The 22,845-nt window shown below is 43.2% G+C and overlaps 1 protein-coding gene across 2 annotated transcripts in view; it reads right to left on the bottom strand.

Moving 5' to 3' along the window:
* Positions 1-22,845, bottom strand: part of MRE11 (MRE11 homolog, double strand break repair nuclease) — a 161,133-nt gene that overhangs the window by 81,828 nt on the left and 56,460 nt on the right. For both annotated transcript variants that reach the window (XM_069971979.1, XM_069971980.1), the window contains exons 9-14: positions 21,473-21,644; positions 20,221-20,301; positions 17,112-17,238; positions 15,299-15,405; positions 639-812; positions 316-378 (exon numbers count right to left, since the gene is read on the bottom strand). In XM_069971979.1, the coding sequence (XP_069828080.1) occupies positions 316-378; positions 639-812; positions 15,299-15,405; positions 17,112-17,238; positions 20,221-20,301; positions 21,473-21,644 (724 nt within the window). The remainder of the gene's footprint in view (positions 1-315; positions 379-638; positions 813-15,298; positions 15,406-17,111; positions 17,239-20,220; positions 20,302-21,472; positions 21,645-22,845) is intronic.

Genomic DNA, 22,845 nt, shown 5'->3' with positions numbered 1-22,845 from the left:
CAAAATAGTGAGTGCAGCTCTGGAGTATAATACAGTATCTAACTCAGGATCAGTACAGGATCAGTAGTGTAATGTATGTACACAGTCACCCCACCAGCAGAATAGTGAGTGCAGCTCTGGAGTATAATGTAAAATATAATGTAATGAATATAAAGCCGATAAGATAAATAATTAGATAATTTACATTTTATATATAGAATAATTTTATTTCTTAACTATAAAATGGTCAGTAATAAAGACCTAAAATAATAATCTCGGTATTTATGTTCAAAAACATTAATATAATAATATATATAACATGATAAAAGCACTGACCTCCCGAACCTCTTCATCCTCCTCATTCGTATTCTCTCGTCTGGTCTGTCTAAATTTTTTAACCTTCAAGGCAGAAAATATAAGGATTGAAACTTTTTAGGTAAAAAAAAAATAAAATAAAAATTATACTAAACTTTTTATACTATACTAAGCAGTATACTGGATACAGTACAATGGCTCCCTATGTCTTCTAGATGTACCCTGCAGTAGGACTCCCAGCATATCCTTACATTTTATCAAGACATATGGAAATCTGTAGTTTCAGATCTGATTCCCACCCCTGTCCTGTCCACATAACCATCAGTAACACTGCCTGCTCTCACCTCCTCGTCAATCTTCTCCTCTTCGGCATCGATGTTACGTTCCTTTAAGAACCGTTGTGTCTTCTCTAGCTGGAATTTCACCAGTTCTTCTATGGCATCTTTTTCTTCTTTATCTACAAACTCCTGCACGGCCTCGCCCATCCCTCGCTCGGTGAGAAGAGACAGCTGCACATTCTGGGGAGGGACAAAGGAAGAATTGTAGTGCAGCATAGTCAGTGGCGCTGTACACAAGCATCCAATCAGCAGAGAGAACCATCTTATCCTCCTATCAGACATAGACAAAAATTGAGTAGAAGATGACGTTAATGGGGCGAACCCCAGATCAAAGGTTATGACGTCCCTTCAGAGTGGGGGTCTGATGGCTGGACCTAGAACAGAGGTCACCCCTTCCCACTGAATGGAGCAATAGCATGCGTGCAATGAAGCATTTGAACATGGCCGAGCACTAGATACTGTACGTCATAACTTTTGATCTTGGGAGTACCCCTTTAATTTAGCATCTTAACTATTACCTTTGGTGTCATCTTCTCTTCCCATAAACAAGAGGAGCTATATATATATATATATATATATATATATACATATACATATATATATATTTTTATTTTATTTTTTTTCTGATAGAATATCTATAACACAGTAGATGGGGAGAAAGGGGGGCAAGCTGAGATTTAGACACATGTAACACCCCTGGTCACCAAGACTAGATGGAATAAGCCCAGCACATGCTTAGACGTTCTGCTCCTGGACTCCTGCCCAGCTACTAGCTGACTTCTGCCGAGACATGCCCAAGTTTCTACAAGAATGTTATCAAACCTGTCTAGGCAGGGTGACACTTTTTTGGCCCCTGTCTAGGCATGCTCCACCGTCATGGAGTCCATGTCTGGACATGTTTTAGCTACTTCTACTTTTGCCTAAACTATAGCCGGTGATGTCAAAGTATCCTGTATAGTAGGAAGCTCTTTGTCTGGGCACGCTCAAGACTTTCCCTTTGTCTTTCAACACAGGGACGAGAGACATTTCTTGCCTCGACATTTCCAAGCGTCTTCCAAGGAGTTAGGCTGGGTTCACACTGCGTTTTTGCAATCCGTTGTTTTCAAAAAACGGATGAAAAAAATGGATGCGTTTGTGTGCATCCGTTTTGATCAGTTTTTCCATTGACTTCCATTGTAAAAAAAAACAACGGATTTTTTGACGGACACAAAAACATAGCTGACACTACTTTTGTGTCCGTAAAAAAAAAAACGGATCTGTTTTGATCCGCTTTTTTTACAATGGAAGTCAATGGAAAAACAGATCAAAACAGATGCACACAAATGCATCCGTTTTTCATCCGGTTTTTGCAAAAAATGGATAGAAAAAACAGATTGCAAAAACAGTGTGAACCCAGCCTTACTAGACGCACTGAAGTTTTTTATACAACACCCTGTCTTCGGGACAAAATCTTATTCCTTGGAGGCCTGAGAAGATGTCAAAGCTTTTTCTTAAAGCGAATTTACCACACCCAATGTACCGTCGGATTTGTGCTGAAACAGCTGCCGCGGTCTGTTTTCTGATTGGTCATCCCGTTTGTGTTATTTTTGCCTGAATAACTATATGCAAATCTGGTCAGTTGAGCACAGGAGGTGAGCCCAGAAAGAGCAGTTTAAAGCTGTCTCCTCCCCAGCCGCGATCACGCGTGCCTCCTCTTCTCAGTCCCGCCTCCAGTCTCCTTCCCGCCTGGCCTGTCAGCGAGGCACCATCATGGCTCGTCATCAGCACCGTCATCAGAGCAGGGTATGAGCCACTCGGGTGGGGAATGCCAGGCCGGGCAGGGAGGAGACGGGAGATGGGACTGAGGAGAAGAAGAGGTACACGTCTTCGTGGCTGAAGGAGGACATAGCTTTGAACTGTTGTTCCCGGGCTCACCTCCCGTCAACAACTGACCAGATTCAAATATAGCTATTGAGGAAAAATAAGGGCCCTGTTACACAGGACGATTTTTGTGCGAAAAATCGTTAGAATTTAAACGATAATCGTTCTGTGTAATTGCAGGAAACGATCGAAAAATTGTTCGTATGTCGTTGATTGTTGATTTAGATCTGAACCTAAAATTATCGTTAATTGCTCGCTGTAATTCCACATCCGTTCGCTCAAGTTCCGCATTTGTTCACTAATCGTTCAGTGTAATTGCACAATGTTCATTGTTTTGCTGGAATCAGAAGGAATAAACGATTGTAGTAACGATCGCAGTAACGATCGTAACTACCAACCATCATTCTGTGTAATATGGTGAACGATTTCAGCTTAACGATAAACAATGTTGCGATCGTTTATCGTTAGTCGTTAAAAATCGCTCCATGTAATAGGACCCTAAGACAAACAGGATGACTGGTTAAAAAATGATTCACTGCGGCGGCACACCTCTGATGGTAACACTTGACATAGCCTGTAAAGTGGTACATTCACTTTAAAGCCTCCATCTGTAAATTCTCTAGGACAGTGTCTACTTTATTCCAAGCCTATGTACTGCATGAATGTGTCGTGGTGTGCCACTGTTCCTGTCCATATAACTTGTATATGACTTTTCACCATTTATTCTTTCTGTAGTTTTTATCTCTAATTTTCAGTTGCCCCGGAGCTTCTGGGTGCAGAGTAGCTTCCATGATGCCCCCCCATAAACTTCACATACAATGAGGATTCTGCAGCCTAATGTCTCCATAACACAACCTCAGAAGCAGCATGGAAGACATTATAGAACAGTACGGAGCAGTGTAATCTGTGAACCTCATGTTGGGGTGAGGTATAACACTCACTACAAGCTGCTGGAGCATCTATGAAGTCTCTATGTCAGCTTCTTACTCTCCCCAGCCACTTTCCCTCCTCTTTTTTCATAGGCTTCTATAGGCAGTGTGCAATCTGATCCTTGAGTCAACCGATAGTTGTCTCTTTTCTCAAGACAGACTTGAGATGTTTTTTTAGAGTGAATGGTGAGTTTAGGAGTTGGTGGGAAAAGGCCTAATAAGTGGGGAAAGACGCGTTTTGTATAATTCATTTCTGTCCGGATAATCTCAGCCTTTTTCTTACATTGCTGACTCTCGTCTGCACACCTTGAAATAACTCAAGGCTGACTCTTGTGTAGACATGCCCAAGCTCTTTCTGTCCTTGTCTGGACATGCTCGCACTTCTTTAACTGCATGGTAGAACTTGCCAGGACATGACCAATGCAATTCAATCGCAACATGTCTCCGTCTAGACATGTTGCAACTCCTTTAACTGTTGTTTAAACCATGACTGGACATGTCACATCCTCCTCCAAACCCGTAGAGTCTCTGTCTGGACATGCTCAAAGCTTGCTCTACCGTATGTTTACCTAGTCTCAAAGCCATTTCTTCCCATCTGCGTCCAGACATGTTGAAGCTATCTCCGCCATGTATGAACTCCAATCTAATGTGTTCAATCTTAATCCCCAAGAAGATGTTAAAATGTCCTATGTCCTCCTGGATCAGTTGTGTTAGCAGACTTGAAATAACTGGGGCACCGATGTAGGGCGTCAATACTGATACAAGTGAACGTGAAGACTGTTGGCACCAGTGGATCTAGATCATTGGGCAAAAGACTCGGTGTATGTTACCCTGGTGCAACACAGATGGTCATTTTAGGCACATAGTGGACAGCTGCCTGTATCCAAATATCTTGGTAGCTCACCAGGGCGTAGGTCCATGAAAAGCATTAAGAAAAAACCTTGAGGGTACAAACACACACAGCAGATACGCAACAGATATGCAGCAGATATGCAGCAGATATGCAGCAGATACGCAGCAGATTTGATACTGTGTTCAGGTATTTAGATCTAATCTGCTGCGTATCTGCTGCGTATCACAGCAGTAAATACGCAGCGTATATTCCGTGTGTGTTTGTACCCTGATGGTCAAATAACATTTTGCAATGGAAAACAGATAACCTGCAGCAGTGTTTAGGTAGATGTTATGAGCCAAAGTAACATCTACACCAGGGGTCCTCAACTGGCGGACCGTCCGGACCCCTGGTCAGACCTCCTAACCGCCCGGGACGTAACGGATCCGGGGCGGTTAGGAGGTCCCGCTCCCCACCGCAATGCCTCCCGCCCCATAGGCGTACTGTCCTTAGATGTCAGTACGCCTGTGGGGCTGGGGGCAGTATCGGTCCGGCCCTCGGCTGATACGCGCTCTCTGGGGACGTCCCGGGGATTCCCCAGCAGAGCGCGCACCAGTGACCTCAGTGTACGCCGTCAGCCTGCTCTACCGGAAGTACAGGCCGGCAGCGTACACTGAGGTCACTGGTGCACGCTCTGCTGGGGAATCCCCGGGACGTCCCCAGAGAGTGCGTATCAGCCGAGGGCCGGACCGACAGGAGAAAACAAGGAGACAGGCGCGGCGGGGGAGCGAGGTGCTAGGTGAGTTGTGGGTTGTTTGTTTTTTTGTCTGGGGGCCATCTATAAGGGGAGAGCGCACAGGGGGGCTATATACTCCTGGGGGAAGCTCACAGGGGGCTATATACTACTGGGGGAGAGCACAGGGGGCTATATACTACAGGGGGAGAGCACAGGGGGCTATATACTACAGGGGGAGAGCACAGGGGGGTATACACTACTTAGGGGGCTATATACTACTGGGGGGAGCTCACAGGGGGGCTATATACTACTGGGGGAGCTCACAGGGGGCTATATACTACAGGGGGACAGCGCACAGGGGGGCTATATACTACTGGGGAAAGCGCACAGGGGGCTATATACTACTGGGGGGCTATAAACTACTGGGGGAGCTCACAGGGGGCTATATACTACAGGGGGAGAGCACAGGGGGGGCTATATACTACTTGGGGAGAGCACAGGGGGGCTATATACTACTGGGGGAAGCTCACAGGGGGCTATATACTACTGGGGGAAGCTCACAGGGGGCTATATACTACTGGGAGTAGCTCACAGGGGGCTATATACTACTGGGGGGAGCTCACATGGGGCTATATACTACAGGGGGAGAGCACAGGGGGCTATATACTACTTGGGGAGAGCACAGGGGGGCTATATACTACTGGGGGAAGCTCACAGGGGGGCTATATACTACTGGGGGGAGCTCACAGGGGGCTATATACTACAGAGGAAGAGCGCACAGGGGGGCTATATACTACTGGGGGAGCAACAGGGGGCTATACACTACTGGGGGAGAGCGCACAGGGGGGGGCTATATACTACTGCGGGAGAGCTCATAGGGGGGCTATACACTACTGGGGGAGCAACAGGGGGGGGGTTATATATTACCAGGGCAATCACCCCCTTTGTACCTAATATCAAAGGCCTGGTGAGAGAGAAAAAAATGCCAGTTTTCCCGCTAATAAGCAGCAATTCTGTATGTAAATAGTTGAACGTTTGTGAAAATTAACAAAACACGTTTCCTACTGATGTTCAGCTCGGACCTTCACCTGACAATAGACCCCGGTAAGTGGACCTTCACTAAAAGTTGTTGAGTACCCCTGATCTATATGAATACCAGGACCTAATGGAACCTGAACAAGAGTATCATACTGCCTTGCCAAAATGTCTTCTTCCCATATTACAACCCAATACCAGACTTTCTCTGCTTTTCGATGGTCCAGTTCTAATGCTCATTCGCCCATTACTAGTGGTCTCAGTGGTGGCAGGAGTCATACATGGCAAGTTCTTCTATACTCTTCTGTTGGTTTGGACCAGACGGTTAGCCTCTACTCTTCAAACCCATGAAAGAGCTTTGGATGCCTATGACCCCAGAAGATCGACTGTCCTGTAGATACTCTGACCCAATTGTGTACACACACTTTGGCCCTTGTCAACGTCTCTGAGATCCTTACAATTGTCTGGTGATCTTACTTCCAACCAAGCCCAAAGTAGAGCAGACGGAAGCTGAAGGCACTGTGAATTAAATCAAGGCTTAAGCCAAGCCCGTCTAGCCCCCGATGCTTCTTCTAGCATGTTACATATCGTAGTAAGGCATGCCCAATGTTATTTTCACACTGTGAACCTTGCCTGGCCTTGTAAAAACTTCTTATATCATTGCGAGAACTTTGTCTGGACATGTACAAGCTGCTTCTACCGTATCTGAGCTTTGCATGGACATGCCCAAGCTATTTCTACTCAAGTCTAAACATGAACTGGTCACGTTCAAGCTTTTTCACTTAGATCTAAATGCCGCCCGAACAGGATTAGGCCTTTCTCATTGCTAAAGAACCTGTATGAACTTGTTCAGACACCTTCTAATGTTGTCTGAATATGTTCCAGCTTCAATCGTTGTGTTACTTATCCTGTCTCTACCTGTTTGCTTTTCTTTTTTGGTGGTAAGTTCAGGTCCTACAACCATGTTCTGTACTTTGTCTAATCATGAAAGATCGCGAGACTCCTGAATTACGAGGAACGATGGAAAAAAAATAAGACTGGACTGAAGGATCAGACTACATAGAGTTTGTTTGTTGTCTGTAACCATGGAAACACCTAGTCCACATGGGAGCTGTAGACACAAAACAGAAACGAGAATTTTAATCAAAACTACTTAGTAGTGATAAGGCTAGGTGATGTGATTTGGCCTACTTGCACCATATCTATATGACGACACCTATATATACTGCCCTCTAAATTAAGAGCGTGATCAGAGGGTGACCGAGAGATGGTCTGAAAGAAGAAAAGGAATGCTGGCAGCACGTCAATGAGCACAGCTCCTTGAAAATTATCATTTGTAGTCATAATACAAAGCTAGGAAGAGACACATCTATAAACAACTTATGGTAAACAATACATTGTGCCAGCCTGACTGCGCAGTACAGAAAGCTGCTGACCATTTATGAACTGACCTATGAGAGTGTGACATGTATGTGTCTTGTGACTTGGAACCCGCCTGTATTGAATGTTTACATATTTCATATGAATACACTACGCATGAGTAGTACCGCCCCATATTCTGTCTATAAAAGTTAACACAAATTAATAAAGGGGGCGCTTCCCAAACTTACATTACTGATACGTACATCAGATGTCTGTGTCCGTGATTTTAAGGTTTAAGCAGAACTGCAGCTGCTATATAGATATATCTGAAACCATCCTATACCTGGGTTGTGATCTTGTCTCCATAGAGGCAGATCAACATCTAAATTTTAGTCTTATGAGTAGGATGAATAATTACTTTTTTATTCTGGATAAAGGAGGTGAATAACCAAAGTTGCTAAAGTCCTGCATTTAGGTGGTGATGAGGACTGAGAGACCCACAGAACAGGATCAGTAATCTCCCAGTATTCTCTGCTGCCTGTACTGTGTATGTACACAGTGACCTCACAAGCAGAATAGTGAGTACAGCTCTGGAGTATAATATAGGATGTAACTCAGAATCAGTACAGGATCAGTAATGTAATGTATGTACATAGTAATACCACCAGCAGAATAGTGAGTGCAGCTCTGGAGTATAATACAGGCTGTCACTCAGGATCAGTACTAACTTAAAAAAAAAAAAAAGTTCTTTATATCACATGCAGGGTTAACCACCAATACTATTTTTGGTCTTTAGGAAAGATCTACATTATTATTATTATCATCATTATTATTATATATCAGAGTCTATTGAAATTACTGGACCCCTGTAAGTAAATAAGAAATAAAGCATTGCGTTGCTTTTTACTCTTTTTAATGCCTGTGCTGAACAGCAGCCAAGAGCGGAGCCGGGTCACATCATTACCACATTCCATCAATGGAACTAAACAGCTAAAACGTTATAAAACAGCAGGGACACCGCTGATAAATATCCAACACAATGTATGACTAGTATTCAGAATCGCTTCACTTGTGGCGCTGCTGGATGATATTTCAGCAAAGTACAGAAAACAACATAAAGCAAGTGTGTCTGCAATGATTAACAGTCCGCTGAATTAAAAGGATCATCGGGAGGCAAGGCCACAGCACAAAGAGAATAAAAAGTACACTCATCTAGTGCACAACATATAATTACTATAAACACACCGCTCCGCAATACATTCATCAAAGGTGCCGGACTCCAGGGGCTGTGGTCCCGGTACATGGAGATGATTTAACCCCTTACAAACAGAAGAAATTGTGGGCTTTAAAGGGAGTTTTTAAAGGGGTTATCCAGTATTAAAGTAAACATAGCTGATTTCTACCAGAAACAGCACCACTCATGCCCTCAGCGTGGTAGCGGTGTTGCTGCTCACTTCTATAAAAGTGAACAGAGCCAAATTGTAATACCATACACAACCTGAGGGCAAGGGTGGCACTGTTTTTAAAAGAAAGCAGTTATGTTTTTTTTAATCCTTGAAAACCCCTTCATGACGCATACGCAGGGTGGAAGTGCATTCCAGTAAGGTACCCCACTATTCCAAGGACATGCACTACTATGTAGTGGGTGGAAAACCCCTTTAAATTGTTTTTTGTAAGCGGTCACCCTAAGATGATAAGTGGTGGCGGCCCCTCTGTGAACAAGCTGACAATACATTTACTTCTCTGGGGTGCTCTCTTAAAGGACACCTCTGGTGCTTGGAGGGTGGGGGACGACAAACACAGTTCTATACTTAACATCACTCCTTGGTCCATCTTTGTACAAATTTCCCGCTGTTCGACAGTCCCCAGAGCTCAAGTCGGGATCCTCTTTTCTTCTTGGGTCTTCGGCTGGGAGCATCAGATCACTGACAGCTTGCTCAGCCAATCAGAGCTAAGCAACCCGTGAGTCATTTGACAACGTAGTAGAGGGCGGCTGGACTATTGAAGGGATGCTAGCTAGGCCAGCCTCCATCTGTGAAGACATCATCGACAAAGATGGTGCCGGACATGGTTGGCAGGGATCAGGCAAGTACGCATTTTTAAACTTAGTGCCTTCCTTAAAGTGTCACAATTTTTTTTTTTTGGCAGAAATCAATACTGCAGGCGATTTTAAGAAACCTTGTAATTGGGGTTATAAGCCGAAAAATGCATTTTTATAATGAAAAAGCAGTTTGAAGCTCTCCCCCCTGTCTTCATGATTGTCTCTAGAGAGGGGAGGGGTGGAGGGAGTTGAGGCACCAAAACAGGACAACAAAGAGTTAAAGGGAACCTGTCACCGGGGACGCGGGCACAGAGTGGGCCACCCTCCCCTCTCCATAGGTTACACAGGGCTTGACTGATGTAAAAGAGTGGAGATTTCCTGATAATGAGCAGTAGATGAGAGAGAGGAGGGGGGGGGGAACCTGGGGAAAGTCTGTTTGAATGCAGATAATGGCCTATTTTCCTAATAAATACAATTACGACGTTTCTTAAAATCGCCTGTACTTTTGATTTCTGCAAAAAAAAAACAAAAAACGACAGTGACACTTTAAAGTCCTATTACATGAAGCGATTTTTATCTGTATTCGGGGCGATATCGTCCGTTATGGCTGATAATTGTTTAGTGTAATAGAAAACAACGATCAGCCGTTATGCACGATGTTGGCTGATCTTTGTCTCCCCCCACGCACACTTACCTGCTCGCTGTCGGTGCACATAATAGCGCCGACAGCGAGTGGGGAACGAAGAGCAAGCGAGCGCTGACCTAACAGATCAGTGCTTGCATGCTCCTCTGAATAGTAACTATGCCCCTGTAGTCCCTACTAAACAGTAATAATGCCCTGCTTGGTGCCTCCCGTAGTATTGATGCCCCTTTAGTCCCCACTACACAATAACAATTTCTTGCATTGTGCATTCATTGGACATGGTGTGCGGGGGTGGATACACCTGCAGGCAATGGCCATGACTTGGTATCTGCCCTCTTTGTTTTGGAAGGATATACATTGAAGAAGTGCCGAGGATGGAAGTGAGCACCAGGGAACAGAACAGGTAAGACCTTCTCTGCTCCCTGAGGTTTAGTGGCCTAAGTTTGACCCAATAAAAACAATGGAATTATCAATATAACATAGAAACATAGAAGATTGTCGCAGAAAAAGACCACTGGGTCCATCTAGTCTGCCCTTTTAGTATTTTCTTTATATCATCTTAGGATAGATATATGTCTATCCCAGGCGTGTTTAAATTCTGTTATTGTAGATTTACCAACCACCTCTGCTGGAAGTTTGTTCCAGGTATCTACTACTTTTTCAGTGAAATAATATTTTCTCACATTGCTTATGATCTTTCCCCCAACTAACCTCTCACTGTGTCCTCTGTAAAATAACATATACCAGTTGGCCGTTTGCTGCTTCTCCTGGGATTTCTAACTGGACTAATGACAGAGACTATTTTACCTATGGCGAGGGATGATACACAGAGCACTGCGGAGACTTCTTGGGGAGATTCTTCTGGAAACAGTCAATAATTTATTTTTTTCCCCCAAACAGACAGGCAGCTCTTACATAGTGAAGCGTGAGGCCGAGCACATACGTGAGGGTCTCGGGGGTTGATTACTCTTGTTCTATAAAAGAACCCTGACATTCTGTGCTCGCAGTGATGTTATAAATATCTTATCGGATTTTACGCTACTTACATCAGGAAATGTATGTAATTTTCATTACGAGGATATTGTGCATATTAAGACACATGCCTTGTATAATATAAAGGGAATAAACAGGATATATATATATATATATATATATATATGAATGATCTCACATTGGGAAACAAATATGAGGCTTAGGCTTCTAGCTCTATGGTCGCCTCGGGATTTATATAGGCCTATGGAGGTTTCCCAGAGTCGGTGGCTACTGCACACTCTACCGCCCAGGATACTTCTGGAGTAGGCGAAGCTTAGTGGATAAGTGGTTGGTGTATTTCTTTTCCTCTTCCCTTCTTTTCTAGAGTTGCCCTTAAATAAATATATGTATATTTAGTCCTATATGACAGTACATATCTGTGATATTATCTCTATATCTCCCATATGACAGTACATACAGTACATATCTGTGATATTATGTCTGAAATGACAGTGAAACGTCAGTGAATGGCGTTGAATGACAGTGAATGACAGTGAATGGCGCTGATCCTGGCTCGGCACTCGATTGCTTCCGGCTGCAGCAGCCTGAAGCAATCCAGTGCCTATCTCATTGATCTATGCCGTATAACTATACTGCATAGATCTCAATGAGACATCAGTGTGCTTATACTAGAAGTCCCCCAGGGGGAATAACCCTAACCCCAGGGGGAATTACCCTAACCCCAGGGGGAATTACCCTAACCCCAGGGGGAAATAACCCTAACCCCAGGGGGAATAACCCTAACCCCAGGGGGAATAACCCTAACCCCAGGGGGAATTACCCTAACTCCAGGGGGAATTACCCTAAGCCCAGGGGGGAATAACCCTAACCCCAGGGGGACTTCTAGTATAAGTGTGTAAAAAAAAAAAAGTGTTTTTATAAATAAAAAGCCCCCTGCCCTAATAAAAGTCTGAATCACCCCCCATTTCCCATGTTATAAATAAAAAAAAATAAATAAACAAGTTTGCTATGGCCGCGTGCGTAATCGCCAGAACTATTAATTAATCACATTCCTGATCTCGCACGGTAAACGGCGTCAGCGCAAACAAAATCCCAAAGTGCAAAATTGCACATTTTTAGTTGCATCAAATCCAGAAAAATTGTAATAAAAAGCAATCAAAAGGTCGTATATGCACAATCAAGGTACCGATAGAAAGAACACATCATGGCGCAAAAAATGACACCTGACACAGCCCCATAGACCAAGGATAAAAGCGCTATAAGCCTGGGAATGGAGCGGTTTTTAGGAACATATATTTGTTAACAATGGTTTGAATTTTTTAAAAGCCATCAGATACAATATAAGTTATACATGTTATATATCGTTGTAATCGTAACGACTTGAGGAACATATATAACAAGACAGTTCTACCCCAGGGCAAACGGCATAAAAACAAAAACCCTAAAAAAAAGCCTGTCACTGCCTAGTACAATTGGTGGCGCAAAAAATAAGGGCTCATGTGGGGTTCCAGGTGAAAAAATTGCAACTGCTATGGCCTTTTAAGCACAAGGAGAAAAAAACTAAAACGCAAAAATTTAAATTGGCCCGGTCCTCTAAGGGTTAAAAAGCTCTGTCAGTAGGTTTATGCTGTCCTATCTCAGGGTAGCATAAACTAGTGACAGAGAAGCTGAACAGAATGATGCATCCACTTACATTGTTCTGTGCAGCTGATCCAGAGATCGCCTCCTGAATAACATGGACAATAGGTAGTCCTCTCCATTATGTGCATGAGCTCAGTAGTCCTGGATATTCACGAGAAGCAGAAAACTCCGCCCACCAGCTGCTGATTGGCAGTTATCTAACCATGCTGTGTATAGGTAGTAAATAGTCAATCAGCACCTAGAGGGCAGGGGGAGGGGTGTGGCAAGAATCCTACTCTCCTGCATATTAGGAGAACGGCTAAACAGAATGATGTAAGTAACACACCGATCTGTTCAGCATTTCTGTCACTAGTTTATGCTGCCCTCATTTAAGGTGGAATAAACCCAGTGACGGATTCCCTTTAAATGCGGAGCAGCTGAACAGAACTGTGGGGAAGAGAATAACGCCAGTGTTACCCTAGCCTAATCCTGGATAAGTATATACATGTCACCGTACAATTCTATCAGATTGCGACCTGGACTGTCCATGAGTTATGTTATCAACCGAATAAAATGATTAAATCACAGATTTTTTTTTCACTAAAAGGTGTAGAGTATTCAAAACCATTATGCCAACCTGAGCAAAGGCGAGCAAAGGGATGGCCACCATTAAAAAGGGTATAAGATAACGGTCCGCAATTATATATATATAATTTTTTTTACCCCCTTAAACATTTATTTGTGTATTTGCTACAATATAAGAAAAACTGTGTGACCATTCTCTAGGTATGAGGATTCTGGAGTCTTTGGCTGCAGTTGTATTACACAAAGTAAAGACATAACATACTGCACAATAGCTGACAGCTTATTGACCAGACAGTGATTGCTGCTAAGCTTAATAAACCTCTAAAAGGTCAGCGGTATGTGGTGTCAATATAGACTGCAGTTCTTTTACAGCACAGACAATAAGCATTAACAAGATGATGCTTCCCAGTCCTGCTACCTGGATAATACAGGACAAGACTCAGTAAAGAGGAGACTGATCACCCTAATCCTGAAGCAGTAAAGATCCAGACTACAAATCCCCGGTAAGGCACTGGTGACAGACAGGAAGCGGTTATTAGAAAGTCATGCTGTACACACTGGCTATATCAAGGCATGAGTACAATTATTAAAGTCCAATAGAAAATGAACACAGTGGTGGTCGAGCATGCTCCCTGACCCTCCATTAGGTGTACTCTGGCAAATAGAAATTATTACTTTCATAGAGTTATAAAACTTTGTGTAAGGAACTGCAGAGCTGCACAAGACCTGCATACAGTGCTAGCGATACTGAGCCTCCCCTGATGTCTATATAATACATGTAACCATTAGAGTAAACATTACACTGGGGGGGAGCTGTCTGTGTCACTAGTTCTACAGCCTCCCCTTATGTCTATTTAATACATGTTACTATTAGAATAGACAATACTCTAGGGAAGCTGTCTGTGTCACTAGTGCTTTAGCCTCCCCTGATGACTATATAATACATGTTAGCATTAGAATAGACATTACACTGGGGAAGCTATCTGTGCCACTAGTGCTGCAGCCTGCCCTGGTGTCTGTATAATACATGTTACCATTAGAATAAACATTACACTAGGGAAGCTATCTGTGTCACTAGTGCTGCAGCCTCCCCTGGTGTCTGTATAATACATGTTACCATTAGAATAGACATTACACTGGGGGAGCTGTCTGTGTCACTAGTGCTGCAGCCTCCCCTGATGTCTATATAATACATGTTACCATTAGAATAGACATTACACTGGGGGAAGCTCTCAGTGTCACTAAAGCTGCAGCCTCCCCTGTTGTCCATATATTACATGTTACCATTATACTGGGGGAGTTGTCTGTGTCACTAGGGCTGCAGCCTCCCCTGATGTCTATATAATACATGTTACCATAAGATTACACATTACACTGGGGGAAGCTGTCTGTGTCACTAGTGCTGCAGCCTCCCCTGATATCTATATAATACATGTTACCATTAGAATAGACATTACACTGGGGGAGCTGTCTGTGTCACTAGTGCTGTAGCTTCCCATGATGTCTATATAATATATGTTACCTTTAGAATAGACATTAAACTGGGGGGAGCTGTATGTGTCACTAGTGCTGTAGCTTCCCATGATGTCTATATAATATATGTTACCTTTAGAATAGACATTAAACTGGGGGGAGCTGTATGTGTCACTAGTACTGCAGCCTCCCCTGATGTCTATATAATATATGTTACCTTTAGAATAGACATTACACTGGGGGGAGCTGTCTGTGTCACTAGTGCTGCAGCCTCCCCTGATCTTAGTGTTTCTGATCTTTTAGAGTTCTTAGTGATTTGTTCCCTTTAGAGAAGTACTCTAGAGATTTTTTTTTTAATATTAAAACAACTGGTATCAGAAAGTTATACCAATTACCAAATTCCTGCTGTTTAAAAAATCTCAGCTATTCCAGTACTTACCTATCTAACACCAGTTGATTTAAAAACATTCTCTCCGGAGTCCCCCTTTAAGTGTATTTTATATCTATGGCAAAAAAAAATAAATACGAAGAATTTTTTTTAACCGTTTCCCATGTACCTTCTCTGCTGTCTGGAAATACTGCTTCACCAGGTCCTCCACCCTCAGCGTGGTTCCCTCCACCGAGGATTTCCTGTCAAGCTTCCCAAAATTAATTTCCACGCCGTCTGAAATAAAAGCAGACCAGGTTATCGCTCCGCACAGAAGACGTTATAAGAAGACGTCATCTCAAGAGAGAGAGAGATGTGTGACCTTATGAGTGACAACTACCTACAAGGGTGTCATGTGTCACAGATGTAATCTGGACCAGGAGCAATGTCACATGACCCCGCTATACACTGTACATCACACCACCACCTCACAGCGTGCCCAGAATCACAAGCCGAGACATATCCTGCCCTCCCATCATAAGGAAACCCAGTCCTGAAGGGTTAGGCTGGGTTCACACTGCATTTTTGCAATCCGTCTTTTTCATCCGTTTTTTGCAAAAAAACTATTAAAAAACGGATGCATCTGTGTGCATCTGTTTTGATCCGTTTTTCCATTAATTTCCATTGTAAAGAAAAAAAAAACTGATCAAAACGGATCCGTTTTTTTTTTTAGCGGACGCAAAAGTAGTGTTAGCTACATTTTTGTGTCCGTCAAAAAAAACGGATCCGTTTTTAGCCGTTTTTTTTTTTTTTTTTACAATGGAAGTCAATAGAAAAACGGATCAAAACGGATGCACACAAATGCATCCGTTTTTTGCAAAAAACGGATGAAAAAAAACAGATTTCAAAAAAGCAGTGTGAACCCAGCCTTAGTAGAAACAGCCCAGATATACCATATTTTCCGGCATATAAGACGACCCCTGACTTTTAAGAAGACTCTCAGGGGTTCGCCTTATACACCGGAAAATGTTAACCCCTGCCTGACCACACCAGGGTTTACTAGCTGGAGCCCTGCTGCGGTCAGGCAGGTGTTAACTGCAGCTGTAGGAAAAAAAAACATCTACTCACCTGTGACCCCTTCCCAGCGCAGACAGTGTGACGCTTTCTGCCTGTGACGGAGGTCCTTGAAGCTCTCTCGGGCAGCCGTGCGTCTCATCGGAGAGGCTCAGAAACGCTCAGCTGCCGGGAGAGCTTCGGGAAAATGGCAGAGGCGCTGAAGTTCGCGCTGGAAGTCTCCCGCCCGGAACGGCACTGGAGACGTGCGGCTGCCGGGAACAGCTCACAGGTGAGTAGAATTTTTTTTATTTTTATATTGGTCGACCTATACAGTGGGGATGCGGCCATTTTTGAGCTCCCACATAGTATGCGGCGACCATACCCAGCGTATAAAACGACCCCCGACTTCTGAGATTTTTCGGGGGTTAAAAAGTTGTCTTATACACCAGAAAATACGGTATATATATCCTATATGTACGGTATATCCTATATACATATCCAATATGTACAGTATTTCAAAACACTGGTGTCAGAAAGTTACATAGATTTGTAATTTACTTCTATTTAAAAATCTCTAGGAAGATTTCTGTCCTGCAGGAAGTGATGTATTCCTTCCAGTCTGACACAGTGCTCTCTGCTGCCACCTCTGTCCTTGTCAGGAACTGTCCAGAGCAGGAGTAGTTTTCTATGGGGATTTGTTACTGCTGTGGACAGTTCCTGACATGGACAGAGGTGGCAGCAGAGAGCACTGTGTCAGAGTGGAAAGAATAGCAGGACATACAGCAGCTGATAAGTATGGGAAGATTCACATTTTTTAAATAGAAGTAAAATACAAATCTGTATAACTTTATATACATTTTTTTACTCTAGAGTATCCCTTTAAGGGTTTGTATACCTGTCGGCACTATGTATATGCATATATTACATCAGGTTATGACATCACTGACCTTTCTTGTCCTTCTGCTCTTTGTGCCTGAAGAAATGTATAATATCTTTGGGATTGGCGGCTTTATCCACAAACTTCTGGCTAAATCGGAGAGTGTTAAAGGGTTCAAAGCCTCCTGTGTAATCCACCTACGAGACACAATAAGGCTACACTGTCTACACATATATGATCATGTGGTCGTATGATCATGTGATCCATACGGTCCTGACCTTTAATGCCCGCAACGACCACACATTCTTTCACCCATTTCGTATCTCAGCATCCTATAACTAATTGCATTTACATTTTTCATCAATTCAACCAATTGCAGGGTCAAAGGTCAGGGTCATCAGGGGGCAAACAAGAGACCCCCTCCATGATGTGAGATAACCCCTTTAAAAGTGATTTTCTAGGATTAGAAAAAACATAGCTGCTTTCTTCCAGAAACAGCGCCACTCTCGTCCTCAGGTTAAGTGTGGTATTGCAGCTTGGTTGCAATGAAGTGAATGCAGTCACGTTGTAATACACACACAACCACCTGTAGCGCTGTTTTTGGAAGAAAGCAGGAAAGTTTCGTTAAAGGGGTACTCCGGTGAAAAATAATTGTTTTTAAATGAACTGGTGTCAGAAAGTTGAATCACTTCTATTTAAAAAAGCTCAAGTCTTCTTGTACTTATCAGCTGCTGTATGTCCTGCAGGAAATGGTGTATTCTCTCCAGTCTGGCACAGTGCTCTCTGCTGCCACCTCTGTCCATGTCAGGAACTGCCCAGAGCGGAGAGGTTTTCTATGGGGATTTGCTGCTGCTCTGGACAGTTCCTGACATGGACAGAGGCGGCAGCAGAGAGCACTGTGTCAGACTGGAAAAAATACACCACTTCCTGCAGGACATACAGCATTTGATAAGTATTGGAAGACTGGAGATTTTTAAAAAGTAAAATAAAAAAGTAAATTACAAATCTTTATAACTTTCCAACAACAGTTAATTTGAAAATAATTATTTTTCACCGGAGTACCCCTATATTCCTAGAAAATTCCCCACCTCTCAACCATCTGCCATAACTAGGATCTGGTAAGATGCCATTAACCCATGACATTTTTCATCTTGTGCAGATGGGGTAATAACAGACCTCATAGTAGGACATGTGAGTGCCTAAGTACAATATTAAATCAGCACCCAGAATCCCTGCAGATCAGCTAATAACCAGAAGAGTGGTGCCTGTATATATGGTAGAAAACAGAGCAGACAGCGCCATATATTGTGTAGTGGCTGGGTTGGGTTACTGCAGCACAATGGAAGTAAATGGGAGCTGAGCTGCAGTAACACAGTGTGGCCACTACACAACACATGGCACTGTCTGCTTCTGGCTCTTTTTGCTGTACAGTGGTGCCTTGGATTACGAGCATAATTTGTTCCGGGCCTTCACAAAAGAAATCATAGAAATGCAGACAATTGGTTCCACATAAAATAATGATTTATTATTCTGAATAAGATGTAAAACAGATGAAACAAACATTCAGAAACAGCAGAATCTGTGATATTATAAGTTACTGTACAGTAATGGAGAGGATGGGAAACACAAGGGCTGACAGGGACTGCAGGGAGCATGAAGGAATGAGCAGGGCAGATGTGGGCAAATACATGCAGTGCTCTCTGTCCAGGGAGAGAGGGGTTACAGCTATGGAGAGATTACTTCCACAGTCCTGTCCCCTGATGTAAGCCCCAGCCTGAAGTGGATATGGTATGATATGGAAGGTGAGGGAGACTTCCTGGGTCAGAGTACAGGGCTGTAGACCCCGCTATGCAGACCATGCTCCTCCCCCACTCGCACTCCCACCCAGTACAGGGAGCTCTTACACCAAAGCAATGCTCTTAAACCAAGTCACAATTTTGAAAAACTGAGAGCTCTTAAACCAAAACGCTCTTAAACCAAGTTACTCTTAAACCAAGGTACCACCATATATGCAGGAATCTTTAAGATACTGATTTTAAGGGAAAAAAAGCAAAAAAAGTTGAAAGCTATGTTGAAAGCTAAAAGTCAGCTTTTACCAGTCACCAAGGTTATTTTTCAATAGGGAACAAAGAAGGAAGGGAGATACGACTGAAATGGCACAGCGGGACTCTGTAAGAACAGGGAAAGCCGCGTGCACTTTCACAAAAAAAAACTTTTATGAATTTACTGAACTTTTATGCAGTTACGTCAAAATGTGGGCCCCTTAAAGTGATACTGTCACTACCCCCCATTCACCATGGGCCTGTGCAGGTTCCAGCACCATTGTGTAGTTTATAATAAAAAACATGGCATAATACCTTGTATTGTGCAATCTGTGGCCTCCATTTACTGAAAAAATGTACAGTGTCATGGAGGCGGGGCTTATTGGCCTTTGTGCCCTCAGTCCTTCACTGTAAAGCATGTACCCTGCAATGTCACCAGAGTTGTCAGCAGGGCGGAACATGGCCTACAGCACTGGACCAAGGTGGGACAGACGGCACAAAGGCTGATAAGCCCCTCCTTCATGACACTCAGTGGTGGAAGTAGTTTATTATGAACTACACAATAGTGCAGGGAATCGACACCAAACAATATACAAATCTCAGCACTGGAAAATCATTTTAGTGATAAAATAGGGATCAATATGGCAGAAAACCCATTCCCTTCCATCGCCTAAAGCGGGTAAGGCACACACAGCAACCTCTACAGTATTCTCTAATATTAGTCTATGCTGCACTATATAGGCAAAAAAAAACTAAAAACCCGGAGTGCTTCTTTAAAGAACACTAAATAATATTAGAAGCGATAATAGTCACGACATCTGTACATGTTTTATTTGGGTGGTGAGACGCGGAGAGTAGGAGGTGAGGAATTGTCTGCTTCAGCATATTCCCGCACATCACTATAATTAACGGTGGAAGAACTCAGCGCTACAGGAAAGAAAATAAATAAAATCTACTTTTTTTTTCTTAAATGAAAAATTCAGAATAAAGGTGCAATACAGTATGCCCATTCATAGGAGAGTGTTGTGGGCATGCTCTACACCATGTTTAGGAAGGCTGTGCCCATTACCTTTTTCACTGGTCAAGAGCTATATAAACTCAATCTCACCAAACTTTCTTGGATTAAGATGAACTTACCCGCAATCTTATCAGAGGTTTATCTGGAATACGACTATTTCCGAGCCGCTCTCTTTCAGCCATGTCCAACATCGCCTCTATCTGCCGGACACAAAACAAGCCAACTATTACAGTACTGGCACAGGTATTGGTATAGTATCTTCAAAGGGGTGCTCAAGCAAAAATAATAAAATTCTTTCAAATCAGAAAATGACAGATTTGTAATTTACTTAAATCAAAAAAATCTCAAGTCTTCTGGTACTTATCAGCTGCTGTATGTCCTGCAGGAAACGTTGTTTTATTTTCAGTCTGACATAGTGCTCTCTGCTGACATCTCTGGCCAAGACAGGAACTGTCCAGAGCAGGAGAGGTTTTCTATTAGGATTCCCATAGAAAACTTCTCCTACTCTGGAGAGTTCCTGTCTCAGCCAGAAGTGGCAGCAGAGAGGACTGTGTTAGACTGAAAATAAAACAACATTTCCTGCAGGAGGGCCCATTGAACACAATGAGACATCGCTCTGTACATATTTTAAAAGCGGAAATTTAATTTACATGTTAAATTAAGCGCGGATGTTGCAGAAAATTGTTAGCCTATTCCTCAGTGTGAACATACTCTCAGAGCTCAAGGGGGAAAAATACTCAGAAATACTATAAAATCTTTAAAGTGTCACTGTTGTTTAATTTTTAATTTTTTTTGCAGAAATCAATAGTACAGGAAATTTTAAGAAACTTTATAATTGGGTTTATTAGCCGAAAAATGCATTTTTATCATGAAAAAGCAGTTTGAAACTCTCCCCTCTCTGTGTTCATGGTTCTCTTATGGAGAGGGGAGGGGTGGAGGGAGATGAGGCACCAAAACAGGACAACAAACAGTTAATTTATAGCTACATCACCGGCTATCTCCTCTGAAGTCAGCACTGACCTCTCTGACCTCTGATTACTGGCTTTCACACAGCTCCCGCTGTGTAATCCTTTGTTCTCTGCTCTCTGCTGGCAACTAATCTACCTCCTTCCCCCTACCCTCTCCATAGATTACACAGGGCTCGACTGATGTAAAAGAGTTGAGATTTCCTGATTCTCAGCAGTGGATGAGAGAGAGGAAGGAGAGGGGGGGACCTGGGGAAAGTCTTTTTGAATGCAGATAATGGCAGATTTGCCTAATAAACCCAATAACAAAGTTCCTTAAAATCGCCTGGACTATTGATTTCTGAAAAAAAAAAAAACACAGAACACAACAGTGGGGGGGGGGGGGGGAGCAGGAGGAGGCAGCTACCTTTTCTATGCAGAAGTTCTCTATGTCCTGAGTAACTCTGGGATTGTCTGGATTGAACAGTTCTGGATAATCGGCCAAGACGACATCTTCGATGAAGAACTGCCGCACGGTCTGGAGGGGGAGTTTCAGCATGTTCATTTTCTTGTGCCTGATGCGTAATAAACCTACATGTCTGTGAAGAGAAGGAGGAGAGATATACAGAGAGGTAAATTACAAAAATTACTAAATCACAAAGCACTTTGTGACACAAGCTGATTTGATTTTTCTTTTTGTGAACTACCCCCTTAAAGGAGTATCCTATGAAGTTTTTGGAATCGGTACAGAGTGTAACTTTCTTTCTTAAACACACCAATGTGAACCAAAGGATGTGCTTGCAGTTAGTGGAGTAGCAGTGTTAAAACAGAACAAGACCAGGTTCTGTGTTGTCCAAGAGGGCCGTATACTAACAAGTTTCCTGTCCTGCGCAGTCAAGCTGGTACAACATGTTATTTTACACATATTGTTTATATAACAGTGTCTCTTTCTTGCGTCTGTGTTGTGGCTGTGCTTTAAGGCCCTATTCCACGGAACGATTATCGTCCGTATTCGGCCGATATTGGCCGCTACGGACGATAATCGTCCCGTGGAATAGAGTGCAACGATCAGCCGACATCGTTCAAGTTGGCTGATCGTTGCAGTCGCTTGTTTTTCAACATGTTGAAAAACAAGTGACTGATATAGCAGCGATCTGCTGCCGTCGCTCCGTTGAATAGGAGCATCGGCAGCAGACGCTGCTATATCCTATGGGCTGCCCGGACGATCAGCGATGAATAGCGCAGCAGCAAGCGGGGAACGAGGAGCAAACGAGCGCTGAGAGCGCTCGTTTGCTCCTCTTAACGACCCGTGTAATAGGCCCTTTAGGTTCAGGGTGCTGTCCTCCTAGGCCTGCTGCCAGCATTCCTTCCCTTCTTCCAGAAGCAGTTACAAAGCTGAAGCCATTTTAAGGATTACAATGTTTTTATCAAAAGTAACCTTACCTTTATGGTCACCTTCACACAGATACTTATTTTTTAAACATTACAGCTTTTACACTGGCGACTTAAGCAAACAAAAAAGTTTGGCATCCAAGTGTGTGTGGATCACTTGTCAGCTTTACTTTATAGACTGGGACATCATTAGCAGAGTCATCATAGGCCAATTATCAGCAAGAAACATTCCTACAGCAAATAATCGTCCGGTGTCGGCTCGCTTGTCGGTTGATCACATTTTTTGTGCAGATGGTAAAATTTATCACTATAGGCTGCCCATCTCCCTGTGTAAACAGGGAATGTGCGGCCAATAGAAATACATTTAAATAGTTGCACAAATGATACAGTGATTGTGCGGCATGGCCA

The sequence above is a fragment of the Dendropsophus ebraccatus genome, chromosome 5, assembly GCF_027789765.1.
Source record: "Dendropsophus ebraccatus isolate aDenEbr1 chromosome 5, aDenEbr1.pat, whole genome shotgun sequence".
Lineage (NCBI taxonomy): Eukaryota > Metazoa > Chordata > Amphibia > Anura > Hylidae > Dendropsophus > Dendropsophus ebraccatus.
This window is presented reverse-complemented; position numbering and strand designations above follow the sequence as displayed.